General features: G+C 47.0%; 1 protein-coding gene across 1 annotated transcript in view; it reads left to right on the top strand.

The window, feature by feature from the left end:
• Positions 1-1812: 1812 nt before the first annotated feature.
• SNTB1 (syntrophin beta 1) overlaps positions 1813-17574 on the top strand; it is a 115800-nt gene continuing 100038 nt past the window's right edge. The window contains exon 1 of the mRNA XM_074145009.1: positions 1813-2335. Coding sequence (XP_074001110.1) covers positions 1813-2335 — 523 coding nt within the window. The remainder of the gene's footprint in view (positions 2336-17574) is intronic.

The raw sequence follows: 17574 nt of genomic DNA, 5'->3' as shown, positions 1-17574 counted from the left end.
TGATTTTATAACTTGGCCTGATCACTTGGGCTCAGGGCTTCAAAGGAATGTGAATGCTACAACAGCCAGCGTTGCAAACACCTGATTTTTGTATGCCTGTCCTTTCCTCCCCATCCTTTTCTCACCTACCTGAAGCTGCTGGAACCAAACAAGCACAGACATTCACTATGCCTGGCACCTGGGAATAGGGTTTTAAAAAAACACCAACCCAAATATTCAGGGTGTTGTACCTAAATTAGCCAGTGAGAAATGCTGGAGAAAAGGGTGTGTTACAGCCTTGTCCTGTCCAGGGCTTAGGTGCCTTGTTCAGGTTTAGCGGGACATGCTTCTTTTCACTCTGGATTCACAGTGCTGAAAACTTAATTAGAGCTTTTCACCTTGCATTAATTAACATGAGAAATGATGAGATCTCTCTTTAGTCTGCTTTGTCTCCTCCCACCCGTTATCCTTGAATAACCCATTGCCTGTGGGTTCCTGCTCTCCCTAGGCGAAGGGTTACATTCCTACCAGGGAGGAGGGACCCTCACACAGCCTGGGTGAGGCAGCAGACAAAGGAGTGTTGGGGCCTCCTTCTGCTGTCTTTTAGAGGAAAGGAGATGTGTTTTGTGTAGCCCAGTGTGAGGGGCACAGACCCTACTAAACCAAGGCAAGCTTGTCCGGGGAAGATCCCGTATGTAGGTCCCACCCACACTGAGGAGGTGAGCCCCAAGTTAACCTGGGGCACTTGTGTGGGACACCTGGGAGCAAAGCCCTGGTGTCAGAAATGAACGGCATCGCTTCAGACAGGAGCAAGATGCTGCATTTAGGACCCACATGATTCATGTGGCCAAAATGAATGGGACTTACAACCTCCCCAGAAACCCCAACCTCCCCAAGGCGTTGCTCTCACGTACACCAAATGGTCCTGAACCGCTGGGGTTTTCAGCCCAGCTTAGGAAGGAGCCAGAGCTGCTCTGCAAGGAGCAGAAACAAAGGCAGTCCAGGAGGTGCTTGGTGTCTGCAGTCATATTGCTGTGGGGCACACCCCCAGGCCCGCTGGTGGCACCTCCAAGCCGGCAACGTAAAAGTTTTGTCCTTTCCGGCGCCTGAGTTGGAGCCCCGAGCCCCTCACCAGGCACCGAATCGCTCCCTAGGACGAAAGTGAGCATGAGAAAAACTGCAAAATGAGCAATGTGGCCTCCACGGGCCTTAAAAAATTGTAATCAAAGGGCAAAGAAAACAGTTTAAAAATGTGCAAAAGTATCCACGAGAATCAATCGCTGCCTTCATTCTACAAAGCTGTGAAACAACTCGGATTCTACTTTCACACTGTTGAAATTTAACCACCTTTCTGCTACCTATTAGTTTTAATCCACTTTATAACAAAAAAATCTCTGGGAAAACCAAAGTTGCCTTTTCGTTAGCGCTTCTGCGCCGCGGATTTCCTCCACCGCCCTGCGGCACCCCGGCAGCGGGACCGGGATGTGCCGGCGGCTGTCACCGCCGCTCCCGGCCGGTCCCCTCAGCGCTAAATGCCATCACGCCCCGGGGCTCAGCCACGACGTGTCCCCGCGACGTGTCCGTGGGAGGGGGCGGGACACCCCCGGCCACACACACCCCCCACACCTCCGCGCACACACACGCGTGGCGGCATCGGGCGGCGCCGCCAGGTGCGCCCGCCCCGTCGCGGCCCCGGAGCGGGGCGGCCGCCGCTCCTCGCCCCACCCCGCCGCGCCGGGAGCTCGCCGCCCCCCGGCTGAAGTCCGGTGCCGCCGTACCGCGCCGTGCCGCGCCGGGGGTGCCGTCACTCGGCGCTTCCAGCATGCTCCTAAGATGGCGGTAGCGGCGGCGGGCGGCGGCGGGGGCGGCCGGGCGCAGCGCAGCGGCTGGCTGGAAGTTTTGGTGCGGGAGCGGTGGCACAAAGTGCTGGCCAACTTGGGCGGCGAGGCGCTGGTGCTGAGCGGCGAGGAGCGCCCCGACGGGGCGGCCCACAACGGGCTGGGGGGCGATGGGGCGGCGTGCCGCGGGGCCGAGGGCGGCGGGGGGGCGGCGGCGGTGCGCACCGCCTTCACCGACCCCCCCGAGCAGGTGCCCGAGGCCGTCTCCAACAAGAAGCGGTGCGTGAAGGTGCTGAAGCAGGAGCTGGGCGGGCTGGGCATCAGCATCAAGGGGGGCAAGGAGAACAAGATGCCCATCCTCATCAGCAAGATCTTCAAGGGGCTGGCGGCCGACCAGACCCAGGCCCTCTACGTGGGCGATGCCATCCTGGCCGTCAACGGCACCGACCTGCGGGATGCCACCCACGACGAGGCGGTGCAGGCGCTCAAGCGGGCCGGCAAGGAGGTGCTGCTGGAAGGTAGGGGACCGGGCGACGGGGGACAGCACGTCCGCCAGCACGTCCCGGGGCGGGAGGCTTCGGGGCAGGTCGGCTCGGCTGTCAAAGAGGCGGCGGAGCCGAGCCGGGGTGCGTGCGAAGAGCTGCCCCCGTGCTTCTCGTACCGCTGCCCCGGCCGTCTTTCCAGCGGGGAGAGTGTTATTCCCCCACACCCCGAGCCGCACCGGTACTCCCGACGGCATGCGTTAGGGTCGTAGACCCTCGGGAAGGGACAAGCCGGCTGCCGGGGAGCCGGGCTCGAACTTTCCGTCCTCTTATCGGCGCCGCCGCCGCAGTCCCGTCCGTGGGCGGCCGCCGCTGCCCCTCGCAGCCCCGTCTCGTCCCGGCGGCGGGTCGGCTCCCAGGCTGAGTGCTGGCGGTGGGAGCCTGGCCGACCCCCGCCCGGGCGAGGGATCTGCAGGGTCTGCCGCCTGGACGCTTTGGCAGTTTTTCAGCCCAAGAAAAGTGGGGGGAGTTGGGTGCCGAGAGAGGAGGGGTTAACGGAGTACAGGAGCCCCCTCGGGCCGAAAGCGAAGGGCTTGGGTGACTTTTCCCGAGCCAACTCGGGAAAACTCCCGCTGTTCAGTTCTTCCTTGCTCCCTTCCACCACACCACTCCCGACTAGGGAAGAGGGGGGAAAAGAGGCTTGAATGAAGCTGGTGGTGCCGCACCGACACGTTAACCGGCCCCACAAACAGCGGCTTTCGTTTCCTTTCTCAAGGGTGACTGGAACAGTTTTGCAAGAAGTAGCCTTAGAAACCGAGCCCGGCGTAGGCAGCAGATGTTGGTGCATGTGGAGGAGGCGTGGAAGGAGGGTGTCCCCCCAGAACGGGTGGGATGCTGGGGAGGGCATGAGCAAAAGCAGAGCCGGGTTCCCCAGGACGGCGAGTTCATGAGGAGAGAGGCGTTCACAGGCATTTCATCCTTGTCTGTTCACACGGACTAATTTACGTGCTCCACCTGAGAGAATGAACAGCTTCAGAAATGCCCTTGGCGCACGTTTGATAAAGTGATTGCGTACTTCCCCACGAGTTCATTTAACCAGAGGTCAGTGGCATTTGAGGCATGCTGCTGCGCCGCCTTCCCCTGTGCCATCACCTTCCTCTGAGCCACAGGCACTCCTGCCTCGCTGTCCCTCTAGCCCTTGCGGTACCACACATTGTTTCACGTGTGTCTTTTTGGTGCTTATTCTGAGGAGCAAAGGAGGTGCACAACCAGCTATGACATAAAGTGATGGAAAAAGTTTGAAGGGGAGGGAAGGTGAGAAAATATCATCCGCAGTAGCGTATGCTGAGAAACTGTTTGATGTTGTCCACGTGATCAGTGAAAACTGTGAAGGAGTTAGTGTCCTGTGAGGACTGAAGAAGCTGAGGGCAGTTGCATGGGGGATGCTCCCTGCCTGCCCCGGGCTGCTCCCGGGACCAAAGTGCATCTCGTTCCAGCCGAACTGCTTACAAAGATATCTGTGAAGTCTTAATATGAACTTCTCTTTGAGGCTGTTGCATCTAAATTCTGTCACTGGTCTGTTTATGCAGTTCAAGGGTTTCCTGGGGTGCAGGCCAGGTACCAGCTGACCTTTGGTGGGATGTAATGAGTAATGTATATAGTGCTTGCAGCAGTCTCCCTCCGTCCATGTGGTGCCTGCAGTAACAGCACCTGAACAGTATACACTGCTGCTGGATGAGTCTTAAAAATCCCTCGGTTTTGTTCCCATAGGAGCAAAGATGAAGCTGTTTCAGCATGGACTCTTAGCACCATCCTTCTCTCACTCCTTTTGTCATTGCAGCTATTTTCTGGCATTTCTTTGCTCGGCGAAGGCTGACGTGCCTCAGTGGTTTTTTCTGTGACTGAATTTGTAACTTGTAAATTGCGAGCATATTTCAGTGGTCACCCCTGTGTCGAGTTAAAATATTCTGACACTGAACTCAGTATTTTGTCCTGCCTTTCTCTTGCTATTTCAGCAGAATAACCAAAAGGAGAGTTGGTCCCAGCATTGCCCCGGGAGGTGCTACTCCTTCCCCGGGAACCTCTCTACGGGAATGGCTTCTGTAAACAGACAGTTTAAAACAATTCCCTGCAATTCAATTTCCCACTTTGAAGCTCTTTCTTCAGTAGCACAGTCTAAAATGGTCTTTTTATTACTAAAGGAAGGAAAATCCAAAAGTTATTTTTTCCCCTTTAAAGTATAGGAGGGAAAGCCTTGATTTTCCTTTCAGACAATAGGAATTTGCCATTTCCTGACTTCTTAGAGAGTTATATATTGCAAAAAGCAGCCTGTGCTGGGGCAGGGCAAGACCCTTGCGCAGCTTCTCTCTAGGATCTTTATCCAATTAACAGAGCAAGAGCAGTATGTGTTTCCAGGGTCAAAATGTAACCTTTACGTTTTCAGGGAGATTCTGAGACTTGCTTGTGGCTTCCAGACCAGGAAAGATGAATTTGCAAAGGCACGGCAAGGTGTGAAGCAGGAAGGGCACATTTTACGGTGCCGCAGGGCTCTGGGTATTGCCCAATGTGTTCTGCGTTCCTGGAAAGGGTCTTATGGTTGAGTATTTCCTAGAGGTTATCGGCAGTGACGATGAGGTCAGTATGGCTCAATACACCCAACAGCAGAGTGCTGGAGCCCGTCTGTTATATTGCTGAAATTGCTTGCTCAGTGAGATGAGGCATTTACCAGCTCAGCACTAAACAGTAGTCTCTCCTGCATTCCTGTGCGGGGAGGAAGGGAGCGGAAAATCCCTCCCCAAGCTGCACCATGCGTGGGTGGCAGGGCTGGCACTGGGGTGGGTGGTGGGAGGAGGAAGGTCTGTGAAGAAGGGAAGGGATGGGGCAATGCTTCGTTTGCACAGTTGTCCCTTTTGCTCCATTGATCGTCGTCTCTGAGCTGGTGGAAACAAGTTATTTTCTGAAGGGTTAGGGGTGGCATAGCTGCAGTCGTGGTGCTGGTGTGGGGTGGCACTGCTGTAAAGCCCAGTGGGATGGGTCCTACTCTAACAAGTTTAATAGACATCCTGGGTTGTTCGGTCCTCTCATTTTACACCCTGAAGGACATCGTTCTGTTGCAGTCCTCACTTGCATAGTCCAACTATTAAGTTAAAGTTGTATAAATCAGTTCTGTCTTACAGGTCTGATCTGTGGCAGTTCACCAGGGTGCCTTGAAATCAGGTTGGATTTGATAAATGGAAGGGAAATAAGTCAACAGGTGACACTGCCATAGGAAGAGCTGTAAGAAGGTTCAAGAGGAGAAGGAAGTCACGGTGAGGAAGGGCTTGAACCCTAAGAAATCCTGCTCTCTCCTCATCTGCAGGGATGGACCTCTTCTGCCTGCAGGGTTTAATTTCCTATGAGCTTTCCATCATGGCTTAGACGTGGGTGCAGGGGAGCAAAGCAGCCAGTGATCGGGGCAGGACAAACACTAGTGTTGGGCTCGTCAGCCCTGGATGGCTTCTCAGGTGTTCAGGACATCAGAATGGAGCTTCTCACCAGTGTTCAGGAGTGCAAAGAATTTCCCAATGTGAGAGAAGAGACAGCCTCTTTGTACAATGCATATTTGCAGGCCTGGAAGGCAGCTAAAATTATGACAGCTAGTGTTTGTACATATAATTTCCCTGTGGTTTGGTTAAATTGGGTCTTCTTAAATAAGCACTTTGGAAAATCAAGCAGCCCCTCTTGTGCCATGTGAAGCACATTACATTCAAGTGACTCTCAAGACACAAAAGGTGTTTGTTTTAATCGAAGCATCCTAGATGAGAGCAGTCCCTTGGTATGCTCTGTAACTGAGCTGGTTGTGCTTTACTCGTATTCTCTGTGTGTTCAGTAAAAAAATGAAAAATTGAAGTAGCCTTCAGGACCCCACTGCGTGATGCTGTGTGTGGATGTGGAGGGAAAAAACCACATTAGTGTGTTTTCTGCTAGCTAGCAGATATTTTTTTAGACTGTATCACTTCCTAACTTGTTAAATGCGTGTGGACAAGCTTCTGATGGTGGTGGTGGAAGGTATGTAGCGGGAAAAGGTGCATCTTCTCAGTGCTGCTAGAGTTTTTTATTGGTTTTGAGTGATTCCCAGTTAAATTAACACAATTACAAGACAGGGGTTACAGCTCCCTTGAGAAGCGGATCAAGGGAGCCTCTCTGGGTTTGCAGAAATTTTCCACAGAGAGGCAGCCCCCTGCATAGTGAATTTTAGCATATGGACAGTGGACTACAGTCACCTTCTGTAGCCCTCTTGGGAGTAATCCACAGCTTTAAAGCAATGTAAGAATAAGCATGGTGCCGTCTGTACCATAGTAACATATATTATTTTCCAAATAATATTTCTGTAAGAATTGTAAGGATTCTCCCCTTTTAGAATTTTCTTTGGATGAAGCAAAATGATTCTGCCTGTATGAATTACATGTTGAAATAGTGTAAAATAGGGCTACTTGTTGGCTGTATTTTTCTATCTTATCTATGTTTCATTTTCTTTCAGTAAAGTAGTGACAACAGGAGATTTCTGTGTGTTAACAAAATACAATATTTATCTAAGAAAGCATGACTCTTGCAAGCATAGGAGAAAAATGAGGCACAGGGCACTTAATAAGTGCCTACGTGACATAACTACTTACTACAGTCAGGGCTGTAAATCTCAGTGATTGCAAATCGTATGCATAGTTATTCACGCTTCCAGTAAACGTATGGAGAAAACACTTTACCTTTTTTTTTTTTTTGGTGCCAGCAACTATGCAGTTAGGGAAATGCTTTGTACTTAAAGGCCGTACTGCATCTCCTAGCCTGTGTAGCTGCCCTTGGCACACAGCAGTTTGAAAGTGAAATTGAAAGGGAAAGGGGCAGGTAATCTTATTCTCAAGAATACCAGGTCTAAGCATCCTCCAGAATGTCAGTTTTGATTGTTTCAGCTGCCTGCAGCTGCTGGGGAAGCTTGAGTGGGAACACTTGATGTGTCTTTCATTGATTAGATTAGATTACAGGCTAATTTAGCAGTCCAGACAGTCTGTATCACCTTTCACAGATAAGAATCAGTACATCCTCTTTGCAGTAAATCTGGTACAAGTCCTCTTTCTCAGTTACTGTAAAGAAAATAAGGCAGTTGTGGGCAACACATTGGTGGATGTATTTCGATCAAGTGCAGGGTGCCCCCTCAACCCACCCACCTTGGAAATCATATACTAAGTCCTGTAGAAGTGACTTAATACCAGGTCCTTAAGGGTGCTTAGAAGATTAAATATGTCTAGGGATCTGGGATTCAATTGCACATGCAGAGTCTACATGTTAAGTATCATTAGAAAAAAAAGCATTTCTTAAAATCCCAGCAGTAATTCCTTTGTGGAAAATTAAATTGAAAACTTGGTATAAACTCTTTGAAGAATCTTTAAACCACTAGACAGAGTAAAATTGAAAGCTGAAGGCTTTTGCTATAGTTAATGAAACAGTGTTTGTATCCTAATTTTGCCATGGCAGGTGCCTTTCCACTAAAGGCCAGTCCCATCCTCCCAGGAAGGCATTTTCACACGCATGATTGCCAGCAGCACCATCTTTCCCCATCCCTGCCGCCCGCTGGGTTTGGGTCAGAAACCAAACTCGCCGTTTGTTCTCACTGCACATCTGTCCCGGGGGGTCTGGTGAGGAGTGCCCGTAATTCAAACCAGAGTTTGGATTCGGGACAGTCCAATACAGCTGCTGATCCCAATAGGTTGATGGTTTCAGGTATAGGTTGGGAAGGATTTTATATTTTTTTTTTTTTACTTTTCTAATCTCACTGTTTTCACAACACATGGTGGGGAGCTTCTCCTGGTAGTAATTTATCTGTAAACTTGACTTTTAAGTATAGCATCTATTTGTGTGCACTGAAAGTTCGTAAGTGTTGGAGAGTTTACCATATCTATTTGTAATCTGTTCCAGTGGTCACTTACTTCCAAGCTTTAAGAACACATTACTTCCATTCCATTTTTCTAATTTAGATTTCTGATCATAGGATTATTTTGTACTTTATTCTGCAAGATTATGTTGCCATGGCTACTTGTTAGAATTGCTACAACTGCTTCAGTAGAAGGAAAATTGGAGGAAACAGTAGTTCAAGAGAGCAATAGCATACAGAAATGAACAAAATATGATGGGAACGAAGCAGTCCCAGCAGTGCACTCTGGCTTTCCAGGTCTGAACAAATTCTTTAAGCATCTTGGAAAAACAGTTGGTGAAGAAGCGATGGTAGCGGTGTTTCTAGAACATGCAAAAAGTCTTTTAACTATATATCATATAGGGTTTGTGAGTAGCCTATATAACATGGTTTTGGTGGCCTTGATGTGGTGGGTGGAGGTGAGCAAGGTTAATCTCTCTTACCCCCTCCCAACCCCTTGTTGGTCTCACTACAGCGGCTGGTGTGAAGTGAGCTTCACTTGGCTCAGCTATGTCACCTCTCCAAACCTTAAAACTATGTTGAGGAGAGAAAAATACCACTGTCAGCATAAGCCATGCCTGTGCTCAGGGTCTTTGCCAGGACATCTGTACTCGGAGCGATCAGGGAGAGCATCGTACTGTTGTGGCAGATTGGGAATTTCACTGAATTTCACTGAATTTTTTTAGAGTTGGAAGGGACCATAAAGATCATCTAGTCCAACTCCCCTGACGAAGCAGGATTGCCCAGAGCATGCATAGGGAAAGAGCTAGGACTCTAAATAGTAGGAATAAATAGTCTGTTTTGGCAGGGGCACAAAACTCATTGTAGAGATGGGAAGGAACATCAGGGGAGTGGCAGGTTTTGGTACATGCCTCGAGGAGAGTCTCTGCGAGGAGGGAGTGAGAAGATGTTTGAAGTGAGGCATGGCTGATTTGGGCTAGAGAAGTTTGTGACATACTAAACGGTATGTAGAAAGTGTGGAGTCCCACTCATCGCTCATGCTACATGTTGGAAGGCGCATTATGAGCCTCCTTCACCCTCTTAAATAGACAGCTGTCAGCTGCTATTTTGCAAGACCAAGGAAACTGCTCTGTGAGGCTTGGTCTCTATGCTTTAAAAGATGCCTAATGGCCCTGCCTTCTGTGCCTTGCACTTCTGGAAGAGGGAGGATTCATTGAAACTGTGGCACCCAACATCTTGCAACATCTCAGAGTCCAGCAACACTGAGTAATGGAACTAGGACGTAGAAATTTTTTACCTAACTCTGCTTGCAGAAGTTCGGAAAAGACAAAATTGGTTTGTCCATCATCCACTTAGCTATCAAAACATACTCTTCTCTAGAACATAAGCTAACAAACTTGCTTACAAAAGGTTTAATCAGCTGTGACTAGTCCTTCAGTTTGCCTCACCACTAGATATTGCCTTGCTGTTGGGTTAAGTTCGTTCCTTCATGTAAATTAAATTAAGGGACATAATTTCTGCATAACTCTTTGGCAGACTTGAATTTCCGACTGCTGCTACTGTACACTTCTGTTATGGTCTGGCTTTGATTTTGTCTGTCTAGAACTTGAACTACTGAACTGGTTATGGCTTTCACTGCACATATGCTAAGGGCACGACAGAGTAGGACACTGCCAAAGCAGCACATCTGTATTGTAGCAATTGGGTAAAATGGAATTCTTAATTGTAAGGAAATGAGCCAGAACAGTGGATATGGAGAAACTGTCTCTGATTAGAAGTGATTAACACATAGCACACTCCTTCTAAAAATGTTGTGCCGCTTTTTGCTGAACTGTTGGAAGTCATACTTGTTGGCACAGCTCTAAAAGTCATCAAAACTAAGGCTGTGGCTGTGTTTATTCCTCACTGCTCAGGAATGTTTCCGTCTAAAGATGACATTTGAGTGGTGACTCTGCTTCAGGCAGCACATAGGTGAGTAACTTCTGTGCATGTGCATTTGTGTGAATAGCTTCTGTTCACCTTAATGGCATGCTAAAAAATGGTAAATTCCTGGTATGGTGTAAGTATCTGAGAAACAGGATCCTTTTTTCCAGTATCTTAAAGTTAGAGACATATCATAACTTAATTTTTTTTTTTTTTTTTTTTTTAAAAAGGGCAGTATCAGAATACAGATTCACATCTGGCAAAGGAGGCACAACTTAACTGATTTACTCCAACAGATAACATGACTTCATGGGACTGTTTATCAGCCTCATGTGCCCTTTCAGGGAAATGGGGCCATTAGTGAAGCTTTATGTTCCATTTGCCATAGCCATATTCTGCTGGTGCAACACCTATTTTGGCTTTTAACATAATCAAGTAGTTATGAGAGAGTATTGAAAGCTATACTGCGGAAATAACGTATCTCTACTCTTGTCTGAGTTATTTCAATAATAGCTGTTTCCAGGATGATTTACTGTACTAACACATGTGTTTTAACTGCCATTGGCTCTGATTCTGCAAGGGGAGCAGGAGGCAGCTGTGTGAAGGTGAAGATGCTGGAGGGGTTTAGTGTTATCCAGAGTGTAGCTTATGAGACTGCTTTAAGCTAGTAGTTTTAACTCAGGCAGTGAGAGTTTATCTGTACATCCCAGAGTTTGGGCTTTAGCCACTGGGAAGCAGCCTGGAAGGACTGAGATGGTAGCGGGGCTGGCAGGACAGCAGCGGCAGACGTGATTTCCCTTGTAGCAGGCAGCTTCCCATTGGTCTTACTCTTGCCGGGCAGGAGCCAGCGGGATCCTTCTCTTGCTGACATGAAGCCAAAGGAGGGATTTAATTATTGGATGTTCAGGAGTATTTTCCAGGAATGAGGTGAGAGGATTTGCCTTCAGTACTCACTGCTTGAATTCTTTGTGGGGATTTTTTGGTTGATTTCGGGGAGGGGGAGGTTGTTGTTTTGTGGGATTTGTTGTTTTGTTGGGGATGCTGTGGACAGGAAAAAAGGCTTCCAAATTACCATTGTTTCCCAAAGAACACATTATCCTCGGTAACTATCTGCCCCTTTTAATTTATTTGTCCTGTCTCATGCAGTGGTCAACTCTCCTGGTACACAGCCTCCATCAGTGATGTGTGGCTAGGATGGAAGGGTGTCTCCAGAGAACCAGCAGGATTCTTGTAGGATTACCTACTGTGTAAATACGCACCTAGGCACAGAGACACGCACCGTAAGATGTATTTATATACATACTTCTGTAATGAACAGCCCCATCAACAGGCATTCCGTGTTTGTGACTTGACCATCAAATGTGCTTGAGGCCAGCATGATTGTACCAGCTTTAGGCTGCTGGGGCTTTGCCAGGTCTGGAGAGGCTAAGCTGATGCCCATGTTACCCGTCAGGTCTTTCCAATGCGAGGGCATTGTAGTGGGCTGTCCTGGCTCAACACTGCATGGAGAGGCTTTAGGTATCAACACACCTGGAAGGCCTCTTCCAGAGCAGGGGTTGTGGCTGGAATAAAGTCAGGAAGATGTGCTTACTGCAAGAGAAGGGGAGCAAGCTTCAAGGTGGAATGACTTGGATGATGACAGCAGGCTCTTTGTAAAGAGCTCCAGGTGTTATTACTGTGCTTTGCCTAAATTAAACCTGTCTAGATTCTAGATGCTCAAGTAAATGGCCGATCAAAGTGTTAACATAGCTCAAATTCTTCAAACAGCTGAGGAAGTCCTGAGCATGCTGGCAGGGAGAGACACAAGCAACACTTAAACCTGCTGACAAACCTCAAGGTGCTACAGCTAATCTGCTTGAAGCCTCTGTTGCTCTCATGGCTTCTGCTGCCCACTTCTTTGCAGGGGTAGCAGTTGGGTTGCAGGCTGATGCCGAGGTGTTTATAGACACGGCTGTTGTCTATCCCTGGGGAGGAAATCTGTATTTCTGCCTTAAAAAAGGTAAAAAATCTCATAGTAGCTTCAGTTTTCTTCGTGTTTGTGGAACACTGGAGAAGTGTCCTTCCAAAAAGGCAATAAAAGAAAACAGCATTTTCATTCAGGAAGAATGCAAGTGAAAGCAACTAGTTTTAAAAGATTCCTGGTCCATTCAGTGAATGGCTGTCTCTATAAATAAGCCAGACCTAAGTGATGTATGAGGGCAGGTCATAAAGAAAACACTGCAGTAACAAACTAGTGGAATTTCCACTTAACACATTAAAATCAAGCCTGAAAGGCTCCATTAAGGAAAGCCATAATTTGAAGTTCTAAGAGATGACGTATAAAATATCCCTGAAACTAAAAATGATCCTCTGTCAGTTTTACGTCTTCCTTTCGCTGTGTTATATCTATTTTAATAAACATGTGGGATAGACTATCAAAAGAGCAGCACTTTGTCTATGAAGCTTTGAGGAAATAAACAGTGAGTCTGGGCATATTATAAATTTCACCCAACAAAAATAAACTTAAATTGATTCTGGGCTTCGCCTGTGTAAGGACTGCTATGCTAAGACCATTTTGTGTTGATCTTGTTTAATATATACATTGAACTTTTCTCCTAGGCATACCTTGAAATGTTGGTATTTAATGCTTGAGTACTTAATGCTTGGTATTTAATGCTATTCAAGTACTGCCAGACCTTTCTGTCCATGTGCATAAATAGTATTAAGACACTAGAAAAGTTTCAAGGTTCACACTCTTAAAAAAATATTGAGGAACAAACACCTTTTTGTTTTCGAGGGAGGAAAGGAAGGGTTGACTTGAAAACACACAAGTTTCTGTGGGAATCTTTATGATGTTTTAATTTGAAATGACATTTTATATTTAAAAGGAAACCAATTTGCTTTCAAAAGGCTGACTTGAACTTGCATTTAAAAACGTTTCTAAATAGAATTTTCTATGTGGAATAGCAGAGAATTACCCAACGTACCTTCTCCTCGTTGAAAATCTTTGTAATCATGTCATGTTTATCAACAGGAAATTTTCATGGCCAAAAAGTTTTGACCAACTCAATGCAGTGGTTTTTTTTCCCATTTTGTAAGATATGTACTTCATTTCTGTAAGTGCTGGTATTTATCCTGTTCTTTGGAAACTTTGGACATGCTGTTCTCCTTAATCACTTTGTTCTGTTACTTTTCTATCAATACACCCATTGTATGGAGTGGATAAGGATGTATATTTGGTATGAGCCAAGACAGATACGCTTCCAGTGGAGAAGTCATAAGTGATACATTATATGAATTCCCAAAAGACATTTACGTTTGATCTTTTCAGTTAGTCATAGTTCTGGGGGTACACTTCCTTGTTTCTGTGAAACAGACAGTAGAAGCCTTGAGTACAGAGAGAAATGAGGAAGAAACTTCTTGAGTCTCTAAAACTTGCCTAAAATAGCTCTTCTAGGTGTAATTTATATGCCCCCTCAATGCAACTGTAAACTAAATTGGCCCGCTACCTTTTTGGCTTTTGCTTTGTGTAGAACTGTACGTATATGAAGGAATCAAAAAGTGTTCATGAAACCATAAAGGGTGGGAAATCATTTTGGGGGGGGAATATGCAATGAATTATTCTTTTATTTTCCCTTTGCTTTTTTTCTGTTCACTATTGCATTGGGTGATGTTGGTTTAGGAATGCCTTTAAACGTAGCTGTTTAATTTCAAAGCGGACCTAGCCCTGGTGTGGACACAGCTATAAATGTCTATCAGCAATATTACATGGGCACAAGGTACAAGTGGGTACACGTATCGAGTGTACACCGTGAACTTGCACGTGTGTTCTACATGCATTTGCTTGTATCCAAGACAGAATTTGTTTGTTGTCAGTGCTATGTAGATTAAGTTAATTGTTCCATGAAAATGGAAATAAATAGAGTCTTGATTATACCTGCACTGAAGGAGTCTGGTTTGATTCATTTGCTGGAGTACTTCACAGGAGGCTGCACCTGCAATTTTAGTTTTTCTCAGGGTCTGTGTTCTCCACCTAGACCCCACCATCAGTGTCCAGCTGGCTGCGGCCGAGCCGCCAGCAGCGAGCAGGCAATAGCCAGGCTGGTGGAGACAACCTACTGTCTGCTAGAGAGTGCTGAGAAAGGAGAGTGAACAGGGAGCAGAAGGTGGGAGAGCAAAAGCTGCCTCTAGTTCAAGTTGTCATGAATTTTCCCATTGATTTCAGTGGAATGAGGATATTTTTTAGCACGCAATATTGACATAAATCACTGATGGGGGAAAAGAAAAATGCCGATGCAGCTTTATCCTGTCTCTGATACCTACTGCATTAATTCTCCTTTAAAATAATATGGACAGATCTTTGGTCCTTACTGAGTGTTGACTCACTTCACTGGCTTCCTGCGTGGCTGAAAAGACTTGCTTGTGAGCTTTTCAGTTGAGGCTCCGTGTTAAAACGCAGCTTTACTGTGCTCAGCAACCCTGACTCCATACTCCCCCTCTGCAACCCTTTTGGCTTGTCCTTCCTCCCTTCCCTCTCCCCCAAAGCCCCATGAGCGAAAGCATTGTAAAACAGATGTGGCAGCACTTCGGTCTCTGAGTTCAGTCATTTTGTGCAATAATAATTGATTAAACAATCGTTATTTCTTAATCTACTGTTCAGTGCTAATCACAAAGGTTGAGTAATTCAGCGCAGTTGGATCTGTGCCTGAGCTGTGGGTCCATGTCTCAAACTAGAAAAGCATCAAAATGTTACTTCTGCAAACCTGCAAGGTTTCTCTTAAATTCTAGAGTGACAGATAACTGTATCAACAGCTTTCTAAAGGATGTTTCAGATTTTCTTTCTGGTTCAGAGCTAAACTCTGACCCCTCCAACAGCAGAGACACACTAAAAAGAATGTTTAACGGGAGCAGGAAGCAGTCATTGTTTTTGGAGACAACAAAAATGTAGTTTCAGGTGAAGGCTGGTTTGTAGAGTTATGTTTTTCTCCAAAAAGCTGCACCCAGCAGAAATTTGACCTCTTTCCTGTTGAACAGGAGGTTTATAAGTGCCCTCCTGCCCTCTCTGTAGCACTGTCAACGCGTAGATGGTTCTCCAGGAGAAATCAGAGAAATTGCTGCTACCTTGGAGCAATTGCAGTGTATAATGTCAGTCTGTGACAATCAGAGATGTTCTGGGTGTGCAGAGTACACCAAGCCCAAAGCCTCTGCGTGTCTTCCCCCTGACCCAACAACACAACGCTCTTCTCCCCCCTGAATTTTCTGGCTATCATTCGCCTCCTTTCTGGCTTCCGACTGCATCATTTAGGATGCGAGGCAACATCAGAAAAAAGTTTGATGTCTATCAGCCTGATTATGCAGGAAAACCTGCAGTTGTAGCTTAACAAGTAATTGCATAATCAAAATGTTAGCTTGCTGACTTTGTCCCGGCTGGCTGCTCTGTGTGTCTGAACGCCGGCAGATCCCTGCTTGGGTTGAACGCCGTGTCCGGGCAGGCTCCATCAGCCCCTGATGGCCACCTGGCTAACAGCCAAGCCTGATGGTTTTCCTTATCTCTGAAGAAGTGCAAAGTTGCAACCACAGTTTGAGGGTGATTAAAAAGTGAGAGAATTGGTATCATCACAAGACTGTACATAAACTGCAAGCCCGCCATAATTCGTGTCCAAGGTCTTGGGAGAATTCAGGTTAGTGCAGGAGCCTGGAGATCTCCAGGCCTGCAATGCAACCCAATGACCTTGTGGTTTTTTCTCCTTTTAAATACAGACATCATTAAAAAATACAGTGAGTTGAAACTAACCTCTAATTTTAAACCTGTAATCATAGCTTTCAAAGTGTTGCAAAGAAGGATCTTACAATATTATGTGAAGAGTACCCAGTTAAAGTACAATAACTGATTCAGAAAAGTCAAGTGAGATGCAGCTCTGCAATGATAACTGCAGGCTTTTTGAACATTTCTTTCTTGATAAATGCTAGGAAAAGAATAATGTGAGTCTAATCCAACGGGCCCCTCAAGCTGCAGTGCCCCTGGCATCAGCTCCTCTGGGGTTCACTTCTGGCTGAAGGCCCCTCATGGTGCAGCCTGAGCTCTCTAAATAGTCCTGCTGAAGATTTGTATGAGCTGCAGAGGCCAAGAAGGCTGAAGAGGGCCTGTCAGCCTCACCTTCCTCTGGGGGGCGGTTTGCTTGTGTCGCAGCACCACCTCCTACCATGTCCCTGTCCAGTATGGGAGGTGGCAGAGGGGACTGAAGTGCGAGGGGCACTGGCAGCCCCCCTCGGGCCAGCCTTCCTCATGGCTGCCTGCTGGATCCACGGCTCCTGTGCACAGGTACTCCCTGGAAGTGCTTACAGAGCAAAGTTAGGTCACACCATCTCTTCAGCCCTTAAATAAATATTGTATAATAACAATATAGGAAAATAACAAAATATGAAGATACTCTGCTTCGCAGGCTGAGGCGGGGTGGGCAGGGAGCAAGGACAGGCAGAATGCCCTCTCCAGTTCTCTGCAGTGTGTGTGTAGGCTGCAGTTTAGTGGGGGGGGGGGCTCCTCTCTCTATGCCTCAGTCCTGTAACTACATAGATCCAGGTGTCCTCTGCATACATCCGATGTCTTAATATATTGCACTGAAGCTAAGTTTGGGTAAGGCTATGGAAGATGAAGACCCATGATTTTGTTTTTGCTCTCCTGTGGGCACACGAGTGCTGATTGCACTATATAAAGCTGCTTGCTGTTAAGCCTGTCACTGTTCAAGGTGAGGAGAAAAAGTGTTCATGTTTTTATTATCATTCCTCCCTCCCAACCTACGCAGCACCAAAACAAACAAGCAAATGGTAGTGATTGCCAAGGAGAGAAGAACCATTTTGCAGATCATAGCTTTTTCCACTGGAAAAAATATAGCCATGTTTAACTTCTTTTTAAAGAGCGGCAATGTTGAATATACAAATTAAACTCCAATTTACACAGTCAAAATTTTTCGTGAGCACTTAACACAAGTATTCTCAAAGTGCAACGTTTTGAAATAATGACATTTGCTAGGAACAGTCTTTGGGGAAATAGGACAGCATTTGCGTTTTTACCCTTCCCCCTTGGACGCCAGCCTGTGTCAGGCCAGTGGTGGGAGCCAGGCAGGGGGATGGCGGCCAGCTCTGAACAGATCGGCCTTTGTGTCCCCAGCACAAACGTCCCTCTTCTTTCGGAAGGAATGGGCAAAATGGGTTCTGACCCAGCACAACCGGCTGTTTGTGGCTTTTCCGTCAGCAGGAGAGAGACAAGTGGCTCCTCTGTGTCCCCGTTAAAACACTGCTGCAGAGTGAACCGTCGAGCAGGGAGTTAAACAGTTCCAATCTTTATAAGCCAAAGTTTAACATCGGCCATAAGGTATTTCAGCTGTGTCACAAGACTGCCCAAGTTGCCTCCTCTGCAGAGGTTTTCTCCTCCAGTTAGATGCTTGGAGCAGCTTCACTGCCCTGGAGC

The sequence above is a fragment of the Numenius arquata genome, chromosome 3 (genome assembly GCF_964106895.1).
Source record: "Numenius arquata chromosome 3, bNumArq3.hap1.1, whole genome shotgun sequence".
NCBI classification, from domain to species: Eukaryota; Metazoa; Chordata; class Aves; order Charadriiformes; family Scolopacidae; genus Numenius; species Numenius arquata.
Note: the sequence above shows the minus strand (reverse complement) of the source record. Positions and strands in the feature narration are given on the sequence as shown.